The 27,212-nt window shown below is 44.9% G+C and overlaps 1 protein-coding gene across 4 annotated transcripts in view; it reads left to right on the top strand.

Annotated features, from left to right (window-relative positions):
* The window catches only part of sema3b (sema domain, immunoglobulin domain (Ig), short basic domain, secreted, (semaphorin) 3B), an 86,637-nt gene extending 59,709 nt beyond the window's left edge, over positions 1-26,928 (top strand). For all 4 annotated transcript variants that reach the window (XM_035644190.2, XM_035644189.2, XM_035644187.2 and 1 more), the window contains 17 exons: positions 4,423-4,947; positions 6,769-6,926; positions 8,017-8,079; positions 15,757-15,876; positions 16,311-16,404; positions 16,566-16,685; positions 16,944-17,086; positions 17,300-17,414; positions 19,140-19,209; positions 19,449-19,593; positions 21,123-21,342; positions 21,437-21,528; positions 21,738-21,779; positions 21,937-22,094; positions 22,221-22,276; positions 23,768-23,907; positions 24,068-26,928. In XM_035644190.2, the coding sequence (XP_035500083.1) occupies positions 4,767-4,947; positions 6,769-6,926; positions 8,017-8,079; positions 15,757-15,876; positions 16,311-16,404; positions 16,566-16,685; positions 16,944-17,086; positions 17,300-17,414; positions 19,140-19,209; positions 19,449-19,593; positions 21,123-21,342; positions 21,437-21,528; positions 21,738-21,779; positions 21,937-22,094; positions 22,221-22,276; positions 23,768-23,907; positions 24,068-24,568 (2,418 nt within the window). In that variant the 5' untranslated portion in view covers positions 4,423-4,766 and the 3' untranslated portion in view covers positions 24,569-26,928. The remainder of the gene's footprint in view (positions 1-4,422; positions 4,948-6,768; positions 6,927-8,016; positions 8,080-15,756; positions 15,877-16,310; positions 16,405-16,565; positions 16,686-16,943; positions 17,087-17,299; positions 17,415-19,139; positions 19,210-19,448; positions 19,594-21,122; positions 21,343-21,436; positions 21,529-21,737; positions 21,780-21,936; positions 22,095-22,220; positions 22,277-23,767; positions 23,908-24,067) is intronic.
* The last annotated feature ends 284 nt before the right edge of the window (positions 26,929-27,212 follow it).

The raw sequence follows: 27,212 nt of genomic DNA, 5'->3' as shown, positions 1-27,212 counted from the left end.
TCTTACATGGTTAAATGGATTGAACATTTTTATGCAAAGCTCAAGGGTTTCAAGGTGGGTGATTGAATCCATGAGGCACTGTATGATGAATTCAACGCTCTTGGTTTGCTTCTTACATCCTTCTTAAATTGAATTCTTAAATTCAGGCAAACCAGCAGCCACCTCCCCCCTCAGTGATTTTTTCTTCCTCCTGTAAAACTGCGAGCCCTCCCTCCTCCTCACCCTCATTCTTCCTCTTCATCCCTCAGTCTATCCATCCCTCCCTCCATTCAGCTCTCCGTCGTAGGGAGGCTTAGACTTGTTGGTCACAAGCCAGCGAGAACTCTTTTCTCCACGCAGGCAAAACAATTGGCTCCTTTCTCTCCATCACCTCTCGCCTCGCTCCTTTTTCTTTTCCATCCCTCCCTCCCTCCCTCTCTCCTTTGCATTCTCTTTTCTCTCTGTGGGGCTGCATGCAGGCAGGCGAGCTGTAGGGCTGAAGTGGTACTGTACACTGTCTGAATCTTGCTCGTTCCCTCCCCTTTCTCCCTCCTCCTCTTCTAAATCTTTGTCCACCCTCCCTCATTTCTTTCCGGTCATAACCTTTTGCTTTCCCTTTCTCTGACTCCGTACCTCCATCTGCCCTCTCTCTTTTCCCTTTGCCTCCACAATTCACCATCGTCTACCTTCCTGTTTCTCCTCTTTTTGTTCCTGTAAAGAAGGTGCAGGACAGAGAGATGCGTCCTTTTCATACCACTCCCCATTTCCTTTCTTCATCCCTTCCTTCCCACCTTTTCTCTCCTCTGCCTCGTTAATACTTTGCTTCCCCCTCTTCTCTCTCAGTTGTGCTTTTCCCCCCACTGTCTCTAATGTCCCCTCTTATTGTCTCTCTGTATGCCCCTCTCACTTTCTCATTTAACTTTTCTTGCTCCCTTCTTATTCTCCCTTGTCCCCTTCCAACCCCTCCTTACCCTCCACTCACACTCGAGCAGTATTTTATTGTCTTCTTCATGCCCTTCCTCTCTTTCCTTGTCTCCTTGGGGGTCTCTGTGTCTCTTTCTCCCCATGCACTTCTTCTTCTCTCTAACCTGTGGTAGTGGGGGGCTACAGGTTAAACTGCCGGTACACATTTCCTCATTATTGCATGTGGTCCTGTTGGATTGCACTCTAACCTCACTCTGAAAAGCCTGTCTCACCCTGCAGGCGGACCGCATTGTTTGCCCGTCTCTATTTAGGATGGTTTTTGACAGGACGGCTTGTCCCCCCCCCCCCCCCACCCCCCCAGGAATCTCTCTCCTCTGTCTTTCTCTTTATTTTTAATCCACTCCCTCTTGGCATGCCCCGCTCTGTGTCTATTGATGCTGAACTGAATGCAAGTGTCAGTGGGTCCAATGGCTTTTTTATTAAGATGCATTATGGAGCATGCGAGCAGTTTGTGTATATTTGTGTGTTGAGGAGCGGGACTTTTCGTTTTTAAGTATCTGTATTCTTGCACTCATGCATACATGTACGTGTCGGTTAGCGTACCCGCGTACACACCCTGCTTTCTCCGGGGAGATGTGCGAGGAACACACACACGCACACACGCACACGCACACGCACACACAGAGCTCAGGGAGACTCAGAGGAACAATAGGACGCTCGCTCCTTGTATAGCAGCCGACAAGAGTGTGTGGGCTTCACTGCTGCCCCTGTCTTTCCCAGGGACTGTGACGTACATTTCTGCGTGTGCGTTTCTGTTTGTGTGTCACTGAGCTGCGACTGACGAGAGCACTGACGTCCTTTTCTCTGACATGCTGCATCATCTCTGCACCTTGAGAACCCACACACAGTCTTCTTGCTCTCGCCTGAAACACACACAAACACAATTTAATAATATATTTGACACATACAGTTAGCTCTTTGACATTGACTGGGAATGTTTTCTAATTTTATTTATTTTCCTGAATTCTGTTGAACTTAGTAGTCCAGAGCTTTAAATGCAGTCCTTTACAATTTAAACCGTACAACATCTCTTTGAGTGCCGCTGAAACAGGGAGTTGTGGCAGAGGTTGTGTGGCCTTCAATGCTTGCATTTGTGCTTTTGTCCACTCCCGTGTGTGTGTGTGTGTGTGTGTGTGTGTGTGTGTGTGTGTGAATATACTGCAGGGTATGCGGGAGTTTATGTTCCTGTCCAGCACTGTCCTGTTGTATTGTGGCCCGGGCGCCGTGTGCCTATGAGAGCTCTCCTGTCTCCACGCCTCAATAGCTCCATTATTTATAAAACTCTGTGCCAACAGCCCGGTCTGTGAGTGCAGAGTCTGTGTGTGTGTGTGCCCTCGTCTTCGTATGTTGCAGTTTGCGTGTGCCTGAAAGTGATCGCCGCAGCTCCCTGCGGTTCTTGAGTCAGAGATGCTGAAACTGGTGTGTAAAGATGTGCCAACTGAAAATGAGTGAGGTGCATTTTTGAGGGGATTTAATTGAAAATTCCGCTTTCTTCGAAGACCACATGAAAACTGCACTTCAGTCAGACCTCACTGACCATAGAGGGCAGGATTGGAGGAGTTCCTCAAACCACATCTCTCGTCACCAATCGTACTTTTTTTCACTGCGATAAACAAAGTGCGGCACCGTCGGGGGCATTCGAGCTGAGTTTGAAGGGCTACATTTTGTTGCAGATGTTACATTAACATCTGGTGTAACACATTACCAGCTGAGTCGGGCAAGTAGAAGCAGGGTGTCATGGCACTCGTGTCACCAGAGGTCCAATTGCACGCTGTGTCCAGCTCGTACATGGTTCCAGGTTTTGAATACTTGGACGGATTTGGAGAGACTGTTTCCAAATCAGCTCCAGTCATTCGTGTTCACAGCTTCTAGCGTCAGGCCAGTGCAAGCGTGTCAAATGTCAGATGCTGTTGGTTCCACCTTAAGTATTCTCAAGCCTCTTAGTTGAAAAAGTGTTCCATGAAGAAAGATAGAAGATCAGGTCTGCGGCACAGAGTTAGGCCTGATGTTGGCCGAGCGGGTGGTTTCACAGAGCACGACGCTCGTATGGGAGTGATGGAGGTAATTTGTTAGATGGGCCAGAAGAAACTGACTGAAAGTGAAAGGGGAGAAAAGCAGACTCGCTGCTTGTTCCTGACTGAGAGCCGACTGTAAGGAGTAGTATAATAAAGGAGACTGTTTCTACTCAAAGGCTTTATTGTCCCGGGTGACCGCAAGTACTGAAAGAGAGGTGTATGTGTGTGTGTGTGTGTCCCCCCCCCGTGCACCTTTCTTTTTTTCTTTTTTTTCACTTTGTGTTTATATACATCCCGGCACATAAACCAGTAACCTCATTACTGCTCCTGCTGTGGCAGAGTTGTGGTTTGCAACAACACACTCACAACAGAGACATGGGGTTATTGGGGTGGGGGGGGGTTCCGAAAAATAATAACTCTGTCACTTAAAATCTGACTCCAGTCCTCTGTTAACTTTATACACATTCTTCTTCTGTACTCTGTGGACATGCCAAAAACTGACAGCGAGTCCCCGCACAACTCAGGAACAGAGACCGTGGAAGCTATGTGTAAACCAGATTATGAAAAAAAAAGAAGTAAACATTTTGAAGGTTTGAATAACTCGCAATGTAATTCATCTATTACTGTGTAATTCAATATTGACATCAAATCTCATTACATAAGCCAACAGTCTTCGGCTGTGTGTTGCCCGACTCACTCACAAGTGACTTTCTGTTAAGCGGCGATTCTGCACATCGTCCATTCACATCACTGTCGGCTCATTACTCCTCGGCAATGGAGAGAACTCATCTCGTGACATCGTCTGCCAGTGTGGAGGGAACGATGGAGTGTGAGCGGGCATGAGGGAGGGAGGGAGGGAGGGAGAGAGGGAGAGAGAGGGGAAGCCGCTCTGAGTTGGCAGTGCCACAGACACAGAGAGATTGTGCATGGCTTGGCAAATCTCTATCACACAGTCACAGTCTTCATCTGTGTGTGTGTGTGTGTGTGTGTGTGTGTGTGTGTGTGTGTGTGTGTGCGTGTGTGCGTGTGTGTGCGTGTGTGTGTGGGTGTGTGTGTGTGTGTGTGTGTGTGTGTGTGTGTGTGTGTGTGTGTGTGTGTGTGTGTGTGTGTGTGTGTGTGTGTGTGTGTGTGTGTGTGTGTGTGTGTGTGTGTGTGTGTGTGTGTGTGTGTGTGTGTGTGTGTGTGTGTGTGCTCCCCCTGTGTCCTGCGGTAATGTGAAGAGATTATAGTGGTGTTGCCACAATGGAGGTTGGCATTTACTCTGCCTGGCAGAGGCATCAATCTGACTCTGACTAAATATACTTCAGACGCCTGTGTGTGTGTGTGTGCGTGTGTGTGCGTGTGTGTGTGCGCGCGCGCATGCAGGGGCATCCCTGGCACGGGCTCACATAATGCTTGTAATGTCCATTTGTAAATCCTCTCCCTTTTCTGTCTCTATTTTTAGGTGTGACGTTTGTGTCCCATCGCGGGTGTGAGAGGTGAACCTGGTCGTCCTTCACGGAGGAGCAGCGGATATACCCAAACAAACGTTCGAGAAGCGAGGAAGACATTATAAAGAAGACCGGAGACAAAAACTCCGCTAAAGCACAAACAACAAGGGACAGACTTTGTCTTGGGCTTGTGAGGTTCAGCTGATCCCGAATGCTCAACAAAAACCGCTGAACATAAGACATTAATCATCAGTGGATTCAACAATATAAAAACTACAGTAAATTCACTTGACAGACTTTGCAGACACAGTTTCAGTCAGCCATTGAAAGAAAGGAGATTGCTCTCAAACGTGTCAAGATGATGACCATGATGATGATGATGGCGGCCATGATGGTCACCTGCAGCTCTCTGTTCCTGCTGGGTCTGGCCGCCGCCCACGCGTCCTCCAGCACCGTGACCCGCGCGTCCTCGGCACCTTCGCCCTCCTCTTCCTCTTCGTCCTCGTCCTCCTCACCGCGCATGAAGCTCTCATACAAAGGTAGAGCCCAAAGCTTTGTGGGGGAAAGTTGAAGGACACACACACACACACACACACACACACGGTAACGCACGGACATGATGGAACACCGAGTTACCGGCTGAACTAACTGAACTGAGTCACCAAGGACACGAGGCTCGAGGCCGTCTGCCCTGATGAGATATGTGCGCCCTTTAATTCCGGCTGAAGGTAACATGTAGGTTGGGAAGATAGCTCAATATTTTAGTTTTGTTTGACACATGAAGGACTTAGAGAGATCCTGACGACTTCTGAAATAATAATGATCGTGCTCAGCCAGCAGGAGAGCGGAACACAGCAAGCGGCAGCAGCCCTCTCAGTGTTCAGGAGTGTCTGGTTGATGAGGGGGTTTATTATAGGATGATGTGCAGTTTATAATAAATAAAAAAAATGTTTGGTAATAAACATTAAAATTTGAAAGTTGGTGGTCATTGAAATAGTGATGCGCTCTGTCGTTCAAGTCCCAGGGCAGCTGTTTTTTGGCTAACTAAGCAGTGCAGTGTACAACTGTATCAGTCTGACTGTGTTATTAGCATGATAGCAATATTAGCCTTTTTAAAATAATATATGATATAATATATGTGAGAACAAGATATTTCCATCAGATGTCAAACATTGCATTCTAAATGTAAGCATGCCAATGTGACATAGCTAGTGTTCCAGAAGTAAGAGGCCTTCTTTTAAACAAAACTGAGCTGCGAGCATTATTAAGCACAAGTATTCGAATAATGCTGATTTATCAAAACGTATCAACTTACTAGGCTACATAGCAACAAACGTAACCAACACAAAGTCATTTCAATTCATTTCAAAGATGTCAACTTCATGTTTTTAACATGTACTAGACAAAAGGCACCTCGAGTAAATGTCATCTTTCTTCTCCGGGCCCTCGAACCTGACAATGACACAATCGCTGAAAATGGCACATTTCTATAAAACGGGGAGTCCCTGATGTCATGCAGGCGACTTTTGGGTGGTGTCAGAACCTTAATTAAAGTTATACATTCACATTAGAACAATGGAAGACTAATAAAGCCATTTTAATGTCTGAGCAAAGGCCAGAGTCTTTTCTTTCTTGAGCACTTGGTGTAAGCCCAGGCCAGCAGGGGAGGATGCAGCCTCTTTATTTCTCCAGCTTCTTAGGCCAAGAGCACTGCCTTTTTTTTTTGTTTTTCCACTGGCTCGGTCTAATTATTATAGCATAAGTTTACAAATACAAGCTGAATTTTCCTAGGCACTGTTCCCTCAGAATGTATTCTTGCCAGTTTGGAAGCAGCTCTGACACTCAGTCTTTTCCATTGAAACCAACATAGTGTCATTACTGACAGTGGATTTTGTCCTGACTCGTAATAAGCCACTGGCCTCAGCACACAGCTCAGTTATGTTGTCTAAACACTGAAATTAAATGGCAATCTTCTTTTTCAACCACATGACATGTAGAGGCCCTGTGCCCAGCCAACAGATTTGGATCTGATCACAAATTGATTCATTGATTGTTGGAAGTCCTTCTGACGTCATTGTATAATGTTACTTACAACTTAAGAGAAGAGTAAGTTAGGTCTAGGTTGACAACAAAATGGGAATGGGAATAGGAAGAGGGTGTGTTCCGCTCATTTGTCCCAACACGATAGCATCCATTTTGACAATTTCTGTACATTTGTACAAAGAGAGGCACATGCACACACTCACACCGACTCGCACGTCAAATCCTTCCTGCCGGGTGGAAGTAGCAGAGGGACATAACAACAGTAACATCGTGTATGCCGTGTATGTGTGTGTGTGTGTGTGTGTGTGTGATTTCAGAGTTGCAGCAGTTCCATGGCGTGCGCCGGTTCGAGCTGGATCGCTCCTGCTGCTTCAGTGCTCTGCTGCTGGATGAAGAAAGAGGCCGCCTCTTCGTCGGGGCCAAGAACTTCCTGCTGTCGCTCTCACTGGACAACATCGCCAAGCAGGAGCACAAGGTGGATCGTGAACGCCCTCAATTGACGTTATTGCTCAACTTTCGACACTTTCAGTTTGAAGTGCATTTAAAAAATGTCCATTAAAAACAACGCAGTATAAAACCTACTGTATCTTTACCGGTGACATCCTGTATTTCATGATCAGGACGTATGATTGTCTGATTCCGAAGAATCTTTTATCACTGAAGTTATCGAGGTCAAGCAGCACATGGTTCACGAGTGTGTTGCCGTGTGACCTGATGCGGAGAAAATAGTCAGAGGTATGGAAGGATTTTTTTAATGAAAAATGCCCCTTTGAACATGAGTGAATCATATCCTTGCACATATGAGACTACTCAAGCGAGTGGCCTCACGTGCAAAGAGGGGCAGAAAGAGAAATGTGGGATCAATAGAGAACGGTAGAAAATCAAAGCAGTGGACAGAGATGAAAAGCCAGCATTTATCCCAAAAAAGTGCTGTGATTGATATCTAAATGAAATACTTTGACTGACGCTGTAGGCCTTTGTAGTAGGAGCGAGATAGCTGTAAGTTACAGAAGGACACATTGTAGTATATAACAGACTCGATATACCCACCGACAGAATCGCCCAGTGCACTTCAACGCATGGAGACGCAAAAAACCCCACAGCTATACGAGCAGAATACAGCACAGCTGTTTGGAGTAAATTACAGGTTTGGTGCGTTAGAATTGAAAACTAGGTTGTTGTTTTTTTACGTTTATGGTTGAGTTTGATTTATGACCTGGGGGTGCAGAGCTACCACAGCCATAGCTGTTTTTCACTGAGGTGCAGTGAGACGGTGGTGAGGAGGGACGACAGAGAGGTAGATCGGAACGGACAGGTGAGGAAGAGAGAGAGCAATTGGGTACAACAGAAGTACAGAATAAAGCCTAGACTTTATTCTTCCAGACCTCCAGGTGTCTCATTTGACGAATGCCTTAATATGATCAATCTAGAGGTGACAAACACTTTATGAACGTTAGATAATCTTCCAAAAAAATGAAATGAAGCGGACTCTAAATTAGTCAGTGTAATCCAGACAAAAAGATTTCAGCAAGAGACTCATCTGACCGTTGCCTGCTGTGTTTCAGATCTACTGGCCTGCTCCTGTCGACTGGAGGGAGGAGTGCAACTGGGCTGGCAAGGACATCACTGTGAGTCTTTTTACATCACTTAATATTACCCGCTTCCAGTTTCTACTGGAGTTTTCTACTTTTCTTCACCAGAGACAGCAGATCTGTGCACCTCCGTATCCCTTTTCTTACCAGTGATGTTGGATTGTTTTTTGTTACAAAAAAGAAAAGTAAAAGAAAAAACTTCAGAAGAATAATTGATATTGTTAGTTTCCCCGTAACTTGTGCAAACTGTCCCACAACTGTCATCAGAGTCTGACTGAGATTCTCCTGTTGTTGAATTCCGATTGTTACATGGAAATACTGTACGTGGCGTGTGATGAGCACAGACAGACTCGAATAATCGACATAGGCGTGGCGGAAGATAGTGTGTACTGGAGATGAAGGACAGGACGATAAGATGCACATCACGTGGACGCTCCATATAATCCATCGTACACAGTGTTAAATGAGACGACGGAGGAGCTCCTCGCGGAAGGAAGTGCACTGTCCACCATACCCAGCCCGACACAATGGTACCTTTTAATTCACTGGAGTCATGGGAGTCGTCACAAGACACAAATACCACGTTTAAACGTGTAATAATAGGTGCAGCCCTCCTACATGTGGACCTGCCCTGTGGTGAGATCACCTCCCCTGCATCTGTTTGTTCTCAGCTCCACCTGACTGAGATCTGCTCGGTTTGATGCGACGCCAAAGGGCATTTGTGTTTTTCCACAGCAGTTCACCGCCGGTGTGGGTTCAGTGGCTTTATGAAGGCAACTAATCTCTAATGATAAACTCTGTAATTTGGTTATTATAATTTGGACATAAGGAAAGAGAGTGGTCTGTGGCGCTTCCTTGAATGGCCAAAGTAAAAGTAGCTTTGAGGAGTCCTGGTGAGAATCTCGTATCTCTAACACACTTAGACGTTAAGTGATGATGCTGTGGTGACAAAAATAAGGTCAGATCAAGGGATGAAATCTAATAGCCACCCCACTAAATATATACATGTTACATTAGGTTGCAGTTTAAACTTCATTTCACCAAGGAAGACATTGCTGAGGTCAAATCACCTTTTCAGGAGTCATTGCCATGATAGGACGTACGATCACCGAGTGACAGAGGAACAACAAAAAAAGGAATTTATTCAAATTATTTAATCAAATACAAAGTAACCTGGTTTCTTGGAGGCGTGTAAATGGTGGGTGGGACCTGACTTACAGCATACATGGCTGCTGCTGATGGAGGACCTGCTGTGACACTGTCCGGACGGTGCCGACGTCTCCAACCAATGCCACCCTGCTTCTCCTCCGGGTGCTTTGTCAGCTGCCAAAGAATTAAAAAAAAAAAAAAACACGACTTTCTATTTTTAATCTACAGAAGAGAAACCTTTTCGTTTCAAGGAATAAGTCGGGTAAATACTGCACCTGATGATTATGTTTCTAAATGGGACGTTCTGCATATGGATGGAGTCATTGATGGTCAGTGAAGCCCTTTATTTAGAGGCCACAAAGGAGCCTATAGACCACCCAGGATTATATCTCACACAATTAGCTAACTCAATATGAACTGTGTGTGTGTGTGTGTGTGTGTGTGTGTGTGTGTGTGTGTGTGTTTGTGTGTGTGTGTTTGTGTGTGTGTGCGTGCGTGTTTTACATCAGCATGAGCACATGCCCCAAATTTGTCTTCAAACTGTTTAATGTATTTACGTTAATATGTTTGACAGTACGTGTGCGTTTCTTCATGTAGCCGCGTATCCCGTGTGTGTGCCCGTCTTTGTGTGGACGTGCGTGTGTAAGACCTTCGTCAGTGTGATTACACAGCTGTAGCAGACAGACAACGAACTCCATTCATACACAACGCCAGGCTCCAGTTTCACCTGACCAGGAGTCTGTCTGAGTGTGTGTGTGTGTGTGTGTGTTTGTGTGTGTGTGTGTGTGTGTGTGTGTGTGTGGAGAAGGCAAGGGTAACAGTGAGAGATGGGGAGTGGTAGAGAGAATTAGTGAAATAGCTCCAGAGGAAAACGGGTGCAGTGATGGAAAGAGAAAGAGATAAGAAAACAAAAGCAAAGATTGGGGGGGAACTTTGTCGACAAATCTTGCGTTGTCAGCAGTTTTTTTTCTGGTCAGTTGAAATGTTATTTTTATCCTTTGTTCAACACTCAGTCCCCTCTTCTTCTTCTTCTTCTCCTCTACGCTCACCCACACAGTGAGAACTGAGCTGACCTCGCACTGTTGACCCTAATTACAGAGAAGTGTGTTTCTCTATAGGAAGAGGCCGACGTCTCTCTCCCCCACTGGATCTCTTCCTCTCCCACTCGCCTCACTTTCTCTCAGTCCCCCTCCACATCCATGTTTGCTCTGCATCTCATATTATTGGAACACTTTCCTTTTAAACCCTCATGAAGGGAAAGGACATCATCCTGTTCACTGTTAACTCGTTGTGTCACAAACAGCAGTCACAGGCATGTTCACATATTTCACAGCACATAGCTGTACATCGACACAAATAAAGAAGGGGGGACATTATTGGGTATGAACAACTTTGACGCATGTGACAGGCCTAAGAGTTGCCCGCATAAAGACAAGTACTAAACACTTCACTATTCACACTCACACACTCATCGACCGCAGGCAGGCCACCTTACACGGGCCCAGACACACAAGCGCAGACGCATGCACATAAACACAGTCAGACAGTGGCAGTAAACATGCGAAAGGTTCCCCCAGACGGTCGGTCTGACTCGGCGCTCCGACGGAGGCGTCGCTGTGCAGCTGGAGCCGCGTTCGAACCCACAGGGATGACGGAGCGTGCGTGTACGCTGTCACGGAAGCACCCACTCTGTCACTTTCTCTGCCTTCAAAGACCCAGTAACAATCAACCAGTGGGAGTGAAGAAGAAGAGAGTCGCGTCGGTATCCATCAAATACATCTGTTCACAGCCAAAAGGTACATTATTCTCAACCAATGCAGGAGTCAGGAGGTTTGTTGCAAGTGAGCCTGCGATGTCTGGTCCAGTATTGTTCGACAGACTCCCCTGACTTGACTGAGGTTCAGTCAGGCTACATCCATACTACAGTACGCTTTAAAAGAGCATATCAAAACTATAACAAACTCAGTCCACACCAGAGATTGAGCTCCATATCATTCTCAATCCCCGTCCATACTAACGCATATAAAAAACGTATATCACGAGACCATTCATTTACACTGAGCGTGTCGGTGTAAACAGGCAGCAGATTGTCTACCCTGCAGTTGGTTACTTAGTTGCAGAAAATATTATGGGCGAGGAAGGGATTTTTTTACAAAAGAGAAGTGTAGTCTTCTTTTGGGCCGACGACGAGATGGAACTAGTGCCTAAAGAAAGTATTTACAACATTTTTTGCATTCACCGCTGACAGTCGAGTCGTGACTGATAAGAACCGATCAGGAACCGAATGCGGGTGTGACTGTGTTATTGTTCCCTACCATCTCAGCTTGTTCCCTACTGCGATGCCTCCCCCCGGAGTTCTCTTACTAAAACGGAGCAAACGGCGCTTCTCAAGCTTCTCGATCAGCATCAGCCCTGGCACCAGGCATGAACGCGCAGTGACGCCTTTTGAAGTGAAAATGTTGTAATGCGGATGTAGCCTTAAAAACTGGAGAAGATAATATATCTCTGAACATAAACTTGAACTAAAAATGTTGAACAACTTTAGATTGTAGCTGTAGCCCTATCTATTGAATGAGGCTACTTAGTGGCCACCAGATACGTGAATGTGAAGCAGAATGCTCCTGGATACACCCCAAGTGAAATCATTTGACTTTCCAATTATTCCAGATTGGTGTTGTGGTGGGAACCCACTTTTTCACACACAAACAATACTCGCAACTGCGCCCTTCTATCCCATTCATGGAAAAAAAGAAGATGTAGATGTGTTCTACAGTGATATTAATTTATCTGTACATTTTGTAGGAGGTCAGAATCTAGAGCTTGGTATGTTTCTGCAGAAATATGTTGGACGTTTGATCCAGGAAGTGCCAAAAGCATTCCTGGGCTATTACACCGGGCTCTGTTGTGTATCTAATGGTTGTCTACAGTGGGCTGTGTGTTCATGGCTCTGTGTTCAGTCAAAGGCTCTCAGTCATTAACTTTATGAAAGATTCCTGGATTGCTTGAACTCTCAGACAGAGTCGGGACAGAAAAAAGAAAGACAGACAAAAGCTCTGTTTCTGTACAAACGTTTACAGTCATGCAATAGAATAACCTATGGTGTTTAAATGGTTTGGAAAATAAATGACATGCACTAGGCAATGTTTGAATGTAATAACTATTTCATGCCATTTCATGAATGGGCGGTGTTGTATTAGAAAAAGAGCAGAAGTTTTTTTTTAACTTCGAGATGATATATCATCATCACCTATAATTCTGTTTCCCACTTTATAATATTTCTTTCAAAAATACTAGAGTGAAAACCTGTGTGAGACAGAACGACAAAGATGGACAGAAGGAGTAGCAGGAGAACGGATAATGACTGAAATAATTGATAGGTAGATCGAGTTAATCATCTCTAGAATGGCAGGATAAAGAGAGAGAAGGGGAAAAAAAGAAATCCACAACCGAACAATACAGCTTCACAAGACACAAGGGCCCAACGCTCAGGCCGCCGTGAGGTCACTGCCTGCGTTTTGCTCACTGTTTCTCCCAATGAGTCAGTAGTAGGTCAAAGGTCGTCCAGTGAACCCTTTAGCCTCTGCACACCCGCTCAAACACCCACACACACACACACACACACACACACACAAAATGAGGAAACGTGATTGCTGGCATAACTCACCTCCCTTTCCTCTCCTCCTTCCTCTCTGATCTTTTCAAGGTCTCTCAAGCATCTTTTCTCTTCTTGCCATTTCTTTTCCTCCGGCTGTCTTTCTCCATTGTCACATCAAAGAATTGACTTTGCTCTGCTGACTCCCTCACCTTCCTGCCCTCTGACACGCACGCACGCACGCACGCACACACACACACACACAACAAAAACATTTTTTATGGGAGTCCATCTGGGAGAAGGAGGAGATAATAGGAATCCTGGGAAAAAGACTGATTGGAAATGGGCGAGGTTGTGCTTTCACAGAGAATTGTGTTGGTTGTTGAAATAGAGAATTGTTTTACTGTGTGTGTGTGTGTGTGTGTGTGTGTGTGTGCGTGTGCGTGTGCGTGTGTATGTGTGTGTGTGTGCGTGGTGTGTGTGTGTTTTCCCTCTAGGCATAAATGTGTGTGTCAAACGTTGGTGTACCCCCTCTCTTCATGGGAAACAGAGGTCTCCTGTGTTTGTCAATGGCTTAATCAGCCCATTGATTGGTTGAGCACCTTTACATGTGCACACACACACACACACACGCACACACACTACCAACTGAAACTCTTAACTCCCTGGTGTGTTTCAAAGGCTGAAAAGCAGGCCTTTGTTCTAAACCAACGGGTGTGTGTGTGTGTGTGTGTGTGTGTGTGTGTGTGTGTGTGTGTGTGTGTGTGTGTGTGTGTGTGTGTGTGTGTGTGTGTGTGTGTGTGTGTGTGTGTGTGTGTGTGTGTGTGTGTGTGTGTGTGTGTGTGTGTGTGTGTGTGTGTGTGTGTGTGTGTGTGTGTGTGCGCGCCAGGCCTAATAAGCCACAATTCCGCCTGGGTCACTACTTTCACAATCTGGTCACAACAGAACAGACGGGTGACAAAAGAAATCTGATTAAAGAAGAGTGTAAATGTTTAGATTACAGATTAAAAAGACAAATTGACATAAATTCCTTGAGTTGTTTTTTGTTTTTTTTACTTTTACGGAAACCTAAAAATAGTGACAATCCTTAGTCCTAAACATTAGAGTATTTAAATACAACAACAGATAGATAGAGAGAGGGACACATAACATTTAACAGTGCCATGTTGGATATAATTGTAAGATTAAAACAAGACCATCATGAACAAGGTCAATCAGGCAAAAGATTATTCGCAAATTAAATTAGGAAGAATCATCAGACTTTGAACTATCCAGTTATTAAAAGGATCAACATGGGTGGTTATTCATTATCCCAGTGACCTGTGACATATACACGTTTAAACCTCCACTGACACCCGGGGATCCAGATGTGTATGTAACTTGATCGACAGACAGATGTTACCGCGACTCGTCTGGGGAGAAGTAGTCAGGAGAGGAAAGGAGGGACGGTTGCATCGGATGTGAGAGCCTGTGTGTGTGTGTGTGTGTGTGTGTGTGTGTGTGTGTGTGTGTGTGTGTGTGTGTGTGTGTGTGTGTGTGTGTGTGTGTGTGTGTGTGTGTGTGTGTGTGTGTGTGTGTGTGTGTGTGTGTGTGTGTGTGTGTGTGTGTGTGTGTGTGTGTGTGTGTTTACAGGAGTGTGTAAAGACAGCACGGTATTGATGAATAGAACTTTTCGGAAAATAGTTTTTCAATGACAACACAAAGACTGATACTGGTAGTCATGGTGTTCACGCTCTTATCACTTATAGTCCGACCTGGATTTAGACTTGGAGTCTGGTTACATCCCACTGTAACTAGACTCCAGGGTGGACAGATGTGCCTGTGGGTCAATAACCTGCTGTCTAGATTAGAATAGGAGGGAAAGGAGAGAGAGGGGCAGCGATACTGAAAACTGGTCATGTGAAAGAATAAAGCAGGGTGAGATTTAAAATGAATGTATGGAAAGGGGTCTGCTATATGAATTAAAAAAGACAAGTTTACCCCTGGCTTCTGTTCAAAATCCCCTTCACTAGGGGAAACAGAACACAATGATGGAGCTAGCAGCCTAAATGCTTTAAAAAAAAATCCCAAATTTCAACGCGAATGTGGATCATGAAATTACACAACATACTTCTTCTGCTGTTTGTTTTTTTGTGGCGTTGTCTTCATGGGGAATTGCCCATTTTAATCACAGCGTTCCCCTCGCCATGTCAAATCAGAACAAGCCCCCGGAGTTTGCAGCAGGAGATTGTCCGAGTCAGACACGTTCACACCGATAGGGAAAGTTTCCAGAACATTCGGGCGAGGGGTGGCACCTGGTCGGAGTGTCCACCTGCTCGCGGGGAATCTTCCAGACACTGTATTCTCACACGGGCTCTCAAGGAGCGGCTGGCTGGGACATTTGTTTTCTCACATGCAGTACAGCCCCCTCCGGAAAATATCTGAAATTTAGTGCATGTCTCAAAGCAGCTTAGGTAACAAAGCATAAGGCTTCCCCCCTTTTGGTTTGTTATTCTCTTAGCTCACAGGCACTTATTGTACTTTTGACACACACGCACACACACACACACACACACACACACACACACGCACACACACACACACACACACACAGACACGCTGCAGCCGGCACATAAAGGCTGTCACAACAGTTGGTCGGAGTCGGAGCTGAAGACTGAACAGTGTTGTCACAGGCAGACGGAGGGAGAGGAGCTATGTGAGGAATGTTCTGCTTTGTTGGGGGATCCTTTCTTTTTTTCTTGATCTATCAGGTTGATTTATTTTGGTATGTGGTATAGGTGACAATGTACAAGTGACTTGTTTTCTTTTAGGGATACATCTTTTTGAAAAGCAAAAGTACTGGTATCCCCTTGCGGGAATGCTATCCCTGTACTGTGTATAGTGATGAAGCTGCATTTGCTTCAAGCATGTAGGGGGAAAAATTGCTATTCATGGGTAAACTGACACTGTGTATATCCGTGTGTGTCTTTCAGTCCGACTGCGTGAACTACGTGAAGATCGTGCACCACTATAACCGCACCCACCTGTACGCCTGTGGAACTGGGGCCTTCCACCCCACCTGTGCATTTGTAGAGGTGGGAAACAGGATGGAGGTGAGGAATAGACTGTCCAAAGCAAAACCAACGCAAACACACACACACACAGCCCGCTGAACGGCAGCCTTCCATTATTATCTTTTTATTAAAATGCAGAGACATACGGTGACCAGTGAAACACCACAACTAGGATATGTTTTTATAACGTGGTTTCTTGTCTTTGATGCACTCAGTTAGGAGTTAACAGAGATAAAGATAATGCAATCTAATTAAATTGGATTGATTGCAGGAATGATGTACAAGACTACATGAGCTTGGCGTACAGGCAAACTGCCAACTGACAGTGCAATTACATTACATAACACTTAGATCAATGTTACTCACGATACTTACTATGTATCTATCAAGTTCAACACAATAGTGACTGATAACGAAAACAACTACTGTATATGCGATCACACCTTCAACACATTGTTTTCTCTCTCCGTCAGGACCATGTGTTCAGGATCGACCCCTCCCAGGTGGAGGACGGGAAAGGGAAGAGTCCGTATGACCCTCGCCACAATGCTGCCTCTGTGCTCATTGGTAACTTGAGCCTTGCACACCGACATCGTTCTTCTTAACCTGAGATTTATCCTAACTGATTCATTTAAGCCAACCGCACAGTTGGGCTCATGCTACCCCTTGGTCGTCATTAAAGGGTCTCATGACCGATCAATGACTTATTGATTCATTCTGTCTCCTAGGTGATGAGCTGTATGCTGGCGTGGCCACAGACTTAATGGGGCGTGACTTCACCATCTTCAGAAGCCTGGGCAGACGGCCCTCCATCCGCACCGAACAGCATGACTCACGCTGGCTCAATGGTGTGTGTGTGTGTGTGTGTGTGTGTGTGTGTGTGTGTGTGTGTGTGTGTGTGTGTGTGTGTGTGTGTGTGTGTGTGTGTGTGTGTGTGTGTGTGTGTGCGTGTGCGTGTGTGTTTGTGTGTTTATGGGTTTTTTTGGTGTAAGAAAAGGCGTCAACTTTTTTTTTCTCTAGACTTCCATCGTTCCACTGAATCTAATACTTGCTTTCAATTGCTTTACCCGTATAACGTTATGTGACCTTGTTCCTCTCTGTACCAGAACCCAAGTTTGTTGGTTCCTTCTGGGTCCCAGAGAGTGAAAACCCTGATGATGACAAGGTATTTTTCTTCTTCCGCGAGACGGCGGTCGAGGCCCAGGGACTTGGAAAATCCACCTACTCCCGAATCGGACAACTCTGCAGGGTGAGAGATTATTTCATTACTTAAACGAACAAAGGCGTGTCGACCTGATTATTACTGTTTTGAAATGAGTTCCTCCTCTGTTAAAACAAACCTCAACGTGGAGATTGACTGGTGCCCATTCAATGAACTGCCCTGGTCTCCTGTTTCACACAAAAAACACATTTAAACGTAATATCCTGCTGGGCGACTCTTGACTGTTCTGTCTTGATTCAGAATGACATGGGCGGTCAGCGGAGTCTGGTGAACAAGTGGACGACATTCCTCAAGACCCGTCTGATCTGCTCGGTACCAGGAGCCGACGGCAGCGACACGTACTTTGACGAGCTGCGTAAGTTCCCCGTGCTGTCAGAACTGTATGTAACGACTCATTTGTGATGCTATGAAGTATGCAGTAACATTATTTATGTTTGAAGGGAAGGCCCCTAGTAGAAAAAGTCAAGTAAAAGTTGTCTCAGGTGTCTTGTTGATCTTGAAAGCCTCAATCAGACCTCAACAGATGTGGTACTGTGGTGTGAACTTTCATATCAGCTCAAATAACAAAGTGGCAAATTAGTCAAGATGCTGTGGTGCAGGGGTTCCTGGCTCACTGCCAATCCACAATCAGCCGTATGATAAAGGAACCAAATTCTTCACAGACAGCAAAACAAAGAGTTGAAATTTGGGCCAGTATTTAAACCTTGATTTTCATACAGAGGTACATTATACGGGTGTATACATATCAGAAAGTCGAGGGCAGCAACCTCAGTGGTAGATTACCATTCAGCCCCACATTCCTGCAGATTTGAAGAAAGCACGAGTGAGATTAATTGGTAATAGATTCTGGTCTCATTCATTTATTTTTCCTGTGGGTTCATAGTAAGTTGCAGGCTTGTCTCTGCTGAGTCTTCATATGTCAAAAAGCAACCATGTGTTTTCCTTTGACGGGATTCAGGCTAAATGCATCAGGTATGGATTGTGGGCAGAACCCAATGTTCATGATAAAGAAACAGCCTCTATGCCTCTACTTTAAAAAGGAATGGGTTCACAAAGTTAAAGCACGTCAGCGACTATTTAAATCCCTGGACATGAAGCAGGAAGTGTTAACCATGTTTGTTTCTTTGTATAAGTCCTTTTCCATTCGCAGCTTAGCAACCATAAATAGGCATGGCAGGCATGTGAAGCTTCGGATCGCTCCACCTGCTGAGTATTGAAAGAGCTTCACTTGACACCTCAAAAGTTAGAGGATATTGCCTTTTATTAACTTTAAAAAAAACTTGGAAGAAATAGAGTGAGAAATCGCTCAGGTCACATGGCTGTCAACTTATCAAGAAAGATAATGACCAAAATAAAGTCGACTGAACTTGAAAATGATTGGCTCTACATACTCAATAGGAATCATTCATGAATTATTAAAATGACTGACGCACAATTACTTATTCAAACAATGAAAACACGGCAGTGCACCATCTAACAAACGCAGCTGCAGCCGTTTCGGCTCTCAAGATGTTTTTGATCGATCTCTGACTCTACCTGCGATTGGCCTCGCTGCATTACCCCGTGACACAGTGAAAGGTGAACTAAGTGGAAAAATGTGTGCAGACGCTCGCTCCACCTGAGGCTACATCTGTCCAGCACACTGCCTCGTACGAACAATGAGCCTCTTATCTTGACCGCGAGTTTCTCTGACCACACCTGAGGCCAGATCCATAGAAATAACATCGCTGTACAAATATGTGTGTTGATCCAAACCTTTTGAAAATAACAAAATACCAGCGGCAGACACACTTTTTTAAACACTCCTGTTTTATTAGACTCAGAAGACGCTTTGTGGCAGACTGCGAAATGAAAGACGTAGCAAAAATATTTGAATGCGACTAAATCTTACTAAAATCTAAAGTTCTACAAACCACTGCACGAGGCGGAGGTGGATTTTGTTCCATGTCATGACCCTCTGTTATCAGTGAATTGTCTCTTTTAAATTGTTGGACATGGCCATAGGGCTTTGTTTATCTTTCTCTCAACCTTTGACCTACCACCACCTGACCTGAGTTTGTGTGTGTGTGTCCGTCCCCAGGCGATGTGTTTCTACTGCAGACAAGGGACCGAAAGAATCCTCTGGTCTACACTGTCTTCTCTACATCCAGGTCAGAGTCCATTCGTTTTGTTTGTGCATGTACAAAGGAGGAGATGAGCTATGTACGTGTGTGTGTGTGTGTGTGTGTGTGTGTGTGTGTGTGTGTGTGTGTGTGTGTGTGTGTGTGTGTGTGTGTGTGTGTGTGTGTGTGTGTGTGTGTGTGTGTGTGTGTGTGTGTGTGTGTGTGTGTGTGTGTGTGTGTGTGTGTGTTTTGATGTATCTAACGCAGCTTCCCCTGTGCCCCAGCAGCAGTGTATTTAAGGGCTCAGCTGTGTGCCTTTACTCCATGAATGACATCCGGAGGGCCTTCCTGGGGCCCTTTGCTCACAAAGAGGGGCCTAACTACCAGTGGGTCCCCTTCCAGGGAAAAGTCCCATATCCGCGCCCAGGAATGGTATGTCAATAACAGTAATGACACCTCAATAGAGCAATGCTAACAGCTTTAATCCATGATCAAAGCACATGGACAAAGGTTTCATACTTCCATACTTTCCATTCTATGCTACGACTTTTTCGGGTGAAATATTGTCCATAAACTCCATATTTTACAGCTAGTTACTTTGTAAATTTAGATTTTAATCTAAATGATCATGTGCTTTGCTATTTATAACAACACTCTATAAAGAAGTTAACATTTGCTCCCTATTGAACTTTATTGAACACCAATTGCTTATATTCTAATTCACCAGTAACAATTAAACCATATATGATGATAATATTCTTATGCATAATGAGCACTATTGTCTCCTCTATGGTAGTTTTTTTTTGTTTGTTTTTTTGATTCAATTCAATAATGTCAGATCTATACATTAATGGAGTAAAATGATGGCAAAACAAAACATTCATGCCAATGATTAAATCTTAAGGAATGGATGTAAATAGAAAAAATAAGTTTTTACTAATTTAAATAATTAGATCCCATGTAATATCTTTGAGATATGTAATTGTGGTCTGAGCTCTGCATTAGACCCAATTTCATGCAAAAGCCCCCCAATGTCCCACCAATCAATAAGTGCTTATTGGGGCCCCTTGCATTCTGCTGAGCACACAAGTGAAGCGTCAGCAGGATTTGTTATGCAGCGCTCCAGCTGTTCCTGCCGCAGCAGAACAATCCCCATTGTACGACTGCAGAATAGTTATTGTATTTGGCCTACAGTAAACCCCCTCTCACGACATCGTCACCTCACTGGGTTGTAAAATTAGTGGAACAAATCAAATTAAAAGGAAACCATCATGCTTACGAGGGAATTATGCAAAACTGCCCTTAAAGCAGTTATACACCAGATCAAAAAATTGTCCACTCCGTGAGAACTGTCGGATAAAAACCACAAACACTTCGTGAATCAGTAAAATATAGTATTTTAGTAAAATTCAAGTATTCTGGAATGAAAGTGCTGGACTGGAATTTTAATTAGAGGGGAAAACTGGACTCTGACCTGGAGGAAATCTCTCTCACGTCCCTGTGACCCATCAGGCCATAATCACCTCTCTGTGGCCTGCTGAACTGTGGCTCTCAGGCCAACTGCAACGTTGACGAGTCCGACATTTTATCCCATGAATGACAAATGTACTTGTCAGATATGGTTCAGTGTGGAATACTTGAGTTCAAGCATGACAAAAGAGTCTCTGAGTCTCATAATCCTGTTCACCAGAGCTCTTACAGTAAACGTGAAGTGGCTGGATTATTAAATTTCTGTAGCATGCCGCAGCTAAATCCTTTTAAAAAATATCAGTATATTAATATACGTAAGTGCACGTTCACACATTGCCTGGACCGATTCCCAGTTGACGTTCAGCAAGTGGTGCGCCACAGTGGAACCAAAAATGCACAAGCTAATATTTACAAATGACAAGTTTCTTTAAAAAGAGATTGATTATAAAATGACCTCATGCATTAAACTTGACTTCATCGCCCCCCTGTAGTGTCCCAGCAAGACGTTCGGCAGCTTTGAATCCACGAAAGGTTTCCCGGACGATGTGATCCAGTTTGCCCGTCACCACCCTCTGATGTACAATCCGGTCTACCCCATGAGCCGACGGCCCGTCTTCGTCAGAACCAACGTGGACTACAGCTTCACGCAGATCGCCGTGGACAGAGTCAGCGCCGCCGACGGACAGTACGATGTCATGTTCATCGGCACAGGTGAATGACTTGTTTTCAGATCTGAACCTTACCGACATTCGACCGTGAAAGTCAAAAGACGGCACAGTAAAAGACTTTGCATGTGTTATTTCAGACAAGGGGACCGTACTGAAGGTCATCAATGTCCCCAAGGAGAGCTGGAACAACATGGAGGAGCTTCTACTGGAAGAGCTGGAGGTCTTCAAAGTAAGAAGACTACGATAACGCTTTTTAAAAATATATATATATCCCCATTTCTTGTAGATCTGACAGCACTGTACATCACAACACATCAAAACTTGTTAAACTGTTAAATCTTGTTAATGTTAATTCATTTGCCTTTAAAAATAACAGATGATAGATTACATGCAGTATAATGTGGTAATTCGATTGCGGTTATCTCCTCTGCTGTTCAGGACGCATCATCTATCATCAACATGCAGATCTCATCAAAACGGGTAAGTCTGTTACAATTAGAATTATAGCAAACTATACTGAATTTACTGAAACCCCCCAAAATACTATGGCACATGCACAGAAAGCTGGATTGTTGCTTTTAGCTGAGTGTGACTCTTTCTAAAACTCGCCCCCCTCGACCACCCTGTCACTTCACAGCAACAGCTGTATGTCGGCTCCGACACCGGCATCGCCCAGGTTCCCCTCCACCGCTGCAGTGTGTATGGGAAGGCCTGCGCCGAGTGCTGCCTGGCCAGAGACCCGTACTGCGCCTGGGACGGGACATCCTGTACTCGCTACCTGCCAAACACCAAGAGGTCTGTGACATACACACCCATGACACACACACACACACCAGATGACCATTCATTACTGTCAATATATTTATAGCTGACCAATTAGAAATGAAGATGGTGAAACTCATATTTAACAACATTCTACAGGCGTTTCCGTCGTCAGGATGTGAGGAATGGAGACCCCAACACGCTCTGCTCCGGAGGTAAGACTCAGTGCTCATTTCAAACTATGTATTGATGTGATTTACAGCTCCAGTGTTGTCCAGTTACAGCTCAATAGAGTATCAACATGCTGACGAGTGTTTAAGGTGCAAAATATCTTTTATATTATCTTTTTATGTAAAGTGCATATTTCTGTCGGGTCTTTTTGTAGCAAAAGTCGGAAAGCACGCCAGCAGTGATGTGTTTGACATTTCCATCAACGGCAACAGTATTGTGTGGAATGAACAGTGGCTAAACTGTGTGTTCTCCATGAGTAGCGATGGCTGCCCAGACAAAGAAATCATCACTTCACACGGAAAATCAAACATGGCCATCGCTAATTCTCCAAAAGTGAAACCATGAAAACTCCAGAAGCTTTGATCTCTCCCCTTTTCCGAGCCGTGCTGCTCGTCGATGAGGGTTGGATTGCTGCGGAGGTTTGTTCAATAAATAAGAACAAAGCCTCTCTCCCCCGCTCTTGCTCGGACTCACTGCGACTCTTGGCATCTGACGTCTCGCTGTCCCGGTGCCAAAAGAAATCCTCCCTCCCTTCACCTCTGCTGACCCCTGTGCTCCCAGACCACAATAGCGGCATTCTGCTGCTATCTGTCTTTCTGCCACATAACTGAATCAGGCTAATCGCTCAGACTGAAAAGAGCTCCTGGGTAATAAGATTACATCATGTGGCAACGCAAGGTCGGCTTGTGTAAAACTAATGAAGGTCAGAGTAATTGTCTCTGATGAGAGTGGCATGGCGCTGCTCAGGAATCGGTTTGACAACGTTCGCACCATTGTTTCCCCAGTAATCCGTGTCGTGCTGGTGGTTACAAAAAAATAAATAAATGGTGGTTTTATTCTGATCCAGTTTGGATCTTGAAATTTGAGAATGCAAGCCCTCACTGATGTCTGATATTTAGGTACAGACATAGGGATTTGTATGGACACACTGCTGCACAACAGCCGCACAATAGAAGTCCTTGATAGATATTACACATCAAACCCATAAATCAAAGGTCCGGAAGCCCCCCTCCCCATAAACACTGACACATACTCACACATGTTGTGCAGGATGCTGTCATTATGTGTGAGTGTGCTGAACGTTCCCGTCAGTGCCCTCACAGAGACTGTCATTATCACCAGCGTTGACTCAGACTCCACCGCCAACAAACAATGTGGACTACGTGTTTCTCTCGTGACGCCAAGTCGCAAGCAGTCACGAGTCAAGGACCGAAAAAGACCTGGTATTTTTTTGTTTGAGTTCGAGATCAGGGTGCGTTCGTGAGTTCTTGAGTGATCGGCTCAGCATGGTGTCTGTACTATCCTATCTTTCTGTGGTCGGTCCTGTCCGTTCTTGCCTTCTCTGGTCTTTTAAACCTTTCACTCTTGACCTCTCTGGGATGTCAAGAGCCTTTTCCATTTCTGCCTGCGCCCGTGAGCACATGTTCCGAGGTACAGCAGACTGATGGTGTCTTTGTCTCTGCCGCCCCCTGCAGACCACCATAAGCACCGCGTGGCGGAGAAGAAGTTGTACGGAGTCGAGGGAAGCAGCACTTTCTTGGAGTGTATCCCCAAATCCCTTCAGGCCAAAGTGACCTGGACCTTCCAGAAAAATACACAGAACCCACGAGAAGAGGTGAGAGAGGGGGGAGAGGATTTACAGTAGTTTGTGTATCATCAAATTAGAAAGTCTCTCTCTCATTTTAATTTGACATTTTCTTGTGATGCTGGCAAACGTTAAGGGTCTTTGGAAGTTGTAAATTACATCCATATTGAATCGTGTTTCCGTTTTCCAGGTGCGTCTTGATGACCGCATCCTCGAGACAGACAGAGGCCTTCTGATCCGCCGGGTCCTGAAGAGAGATGTCGGCATCTACCAGTGCCACGCCATGGAATACGGCTTCACCCAAACTTTGCTAGGCATCACCCTGGAAGTCATACCCTCAGTGTCCTCCTCAGTCTCCAATCTACCCTCTGACGCCCCTGTCCGCAGCGGAGGTGGGCCAGCAATGACCAACCAAAAGCTTTGGTACCGGGACTTCATGCAACTGGTGGACCACCCCAACCTGAACACTGTCGACCAGATATGCGAGCAAGTTTGGGCACGAAAGAACGCCGGCAGTGAGCAGGTTGATAAGGTCTTTCCTGCTCCTGGGAAGGACACGCTGTCTGCGGGTCCCGCTGTGCGCCCGGCGAACAAGAAGTGGAAGCATCTCCAGGAGATAAGGAAGGGGAGAAACCGCCGGACCCACGATGGGAAACCGAACCCTCGTGCACCGCGCAGCGCGGGGGAGTAACGGCGTGGAGAGCGAGATGCAGGGAGAAAAATAATGACTGAGCGTGACAGAAAGAGACTGATAGACCAAGTACTCCTGGAGGTGTTCACACACACACACACACACACACACACACACAAAAACACAAACACACACACACACACACACTCACACACACACACAGCGCCTCCTCTATTGTGTATATTTATCAATGGATGCTCCCACCATACTGTACACCAGTCCCAGAGTCCTCGTCCCACCGGCCAGCCCCTGCATGTGCTGCCTTACTGCCCGAATTGATTCTGCACGACCCCTTTAGACTGTTCACTAGCATAGTTGCGTGTTGAAGCAGGTACGTAGAAGTAAACCCATCTATATCTGCGGGCAATAAACTCACACACTCACCTGTCCCTACTCCCTTTACCACTGACTGTAAACGGTGGGTTTCATGGCGCAGGATGACCCATCTTCATCATCTACACGCCGGCCAAACATGTAATATGTGGACAGTGGGTCACGGTACGAACACCCACTCTCTGGGCTACACCACTTGGGGGAAGAAGAAAAAAAACAGCCCCACAGTTTGCTATCTCCTCACGGATTTTTTTCTAATCTGAAGATTTAATACAAATGTAGACAAATGGTGGACTTGGACGCGATGTTCACAATGGGAAAGACTGAGAAATGTGACAGCTGGAATATTCTCGCATGTTGCAGTCTTTAACTGGAAACACACAGTCTGTGTGCAATTGCAAAAAGCCTACATACGGTCACACAGTCGAAACGTTGTTTCTACATGAATCGACTTCCTGTGGTGCTCCCGGTGCACATATTTCTATTGAACTCACTTTTCACACGGCTCCGTGCATGTGCACATTACATAAAGCAGTCACAGATGACGTAGAGATGTCTGCAGTGTGGGCCAGCCTGTGGAATAGATCAGCATGGTGCCGGACCGATTTCACTATAAACTGCATACTATTTAGCGGGTTTCTAAGTGGTTTCCTTAGGCACACTGAGGCACGTCGCAGCAAAATAAATCACACAGTACAATTCAGTTATGTTTAGAGAGCAGTCGTATCTCGCCAGATGTGATTATATTGCTTTACTGGTCCAAACCACTAGAGAATGAGGGGTGAAAAAAACTACTGGCATTCCATGATGTGAGAGAAAGATGAGATGTTTACAGTACACAGAAGAAGAAGTCCACCTCTGAAGGCCCTTATCGTACCTGGATCACATCTAAACACATTTTAACTGTGTCTCGTGTGGCATCTCTGACAAACTTAAATATTATAATTAGCATTGAAAGTGCATATAGAAAAAAGGCGTTAATCCAAAACCTCACTATAAAATTCATTATTTATTGATTTTTATTTGACTGTGTTCAATGGTTTGTATATTAATATAAAGAGTCATGAACACAGCGGTTTGGGTGGAAAGCATGAAAACAACAACCAGGAGGAAGACGAAAGATATTAGTGGACTCCGAGTATGACAACCCACATTTCTGGGCTTCAGTACAGTATATATATTTGCATGATATTTATGAGTGAAAATATGATATTATTTTTGTTTCTTTTAATACTAAATGGTACTTTTACTCTTTGCTTTTTTCTCCCACTGTTCTTGCATATGTCGTTGCTGAAAGATACTTATATGCACCTAGAATGAAATGACATTCAGCACCGATACAAATGACAGAAAACTGTTCCTCTGTGCTACCCACAATGCATTTCACCTTTGGCAAAAAAACCCAACAGAACACCTTCCCTCTGACTTCATACTCTGTTGTGGTAAGTGTACAGTCACTACTATTGAATTTTGCTGCTTACAGTCATTACTTCCTAATGGACGATTAGTACAATGAGGTCTTCCTTCTCTCTGTCTTTAGTCTGATCTCTCTCTGTGTATAGTCTGTAAAGAAACCCTGTTCGTTGGTTGTCTGTGCTAACATGATGTGTGTAGCCTGCCCCCTAGTGTCCATTGTGTGTACATGCTCCGATGAGGAGCCTACCTGTGGTACCATTCTTCATTATAACCATAGTCTTATCAAAATGAAAGAAAGCCACTGACCTTGTAGGATAAAACATTCAAATATGTTTTGCATTCATGATTTTAGTGGTGGACACGTGGTCTAATTTGTGCTGCTGCCGTACATTTCTCACAAACATAGCGGCTGTAAAGCATTTCCAGTATACTCGAGACACAAATGTATTTTTGTAACAGCGTTCATACTTCTGCATTGGGCTTTGGATGTGTCCATTAATTCACACACAGAACTGTGAGCCAAAATGGCGTCCGTGTTAAAGTGAAAGTTCTTTTGGATACCGGGAAAACAGGAGGCAACACAAACTAGGTCTGAGTGGATTCTAGATGTATGGAATCGTTGTTGTTATTCATATATCTTCCTTATAGAGATGTAATTAACTCATTCAAGAAATCTGAACCGACTGACCGACACCTGTAAAAGGGAAACTCTGCATTTTGACGGCACATTCGGCAAAAAGTAGCCGTACAAAAAAAAAGAAAGAAAAAAAAAAAACGGCGTTTAATTGTGGGCAGATGTCGTTGGTCCACTCATGTGCCAGTACCTGTATCTCCCCACAGATTTATTTAGACAAGGCTACTAATTCACTCACCAGAGAGATGTAATGGAATTAGT

Source organism: Scophthalmus maximus, chromosome 3 (genome assembly GCF_022379125.1).
Source record: "Scophthalmus maximus strain ysfricsl-2021 chromosome 3, ASM2237912v1, whole genome shotgun sequence".
In the NCBI taxonomy this organism is placed as follows: Eukaryota; Metazoa; Chordata; class Actinopteri; order Pleuronectiformes; family Scophthalmidae; genus Scophthalmus; species Scophthalmus maximus.
Note: the sequence above shows the minus strand (reverse complement) of the source record. Positions and strands in the feature narration are given on the sequence as shown.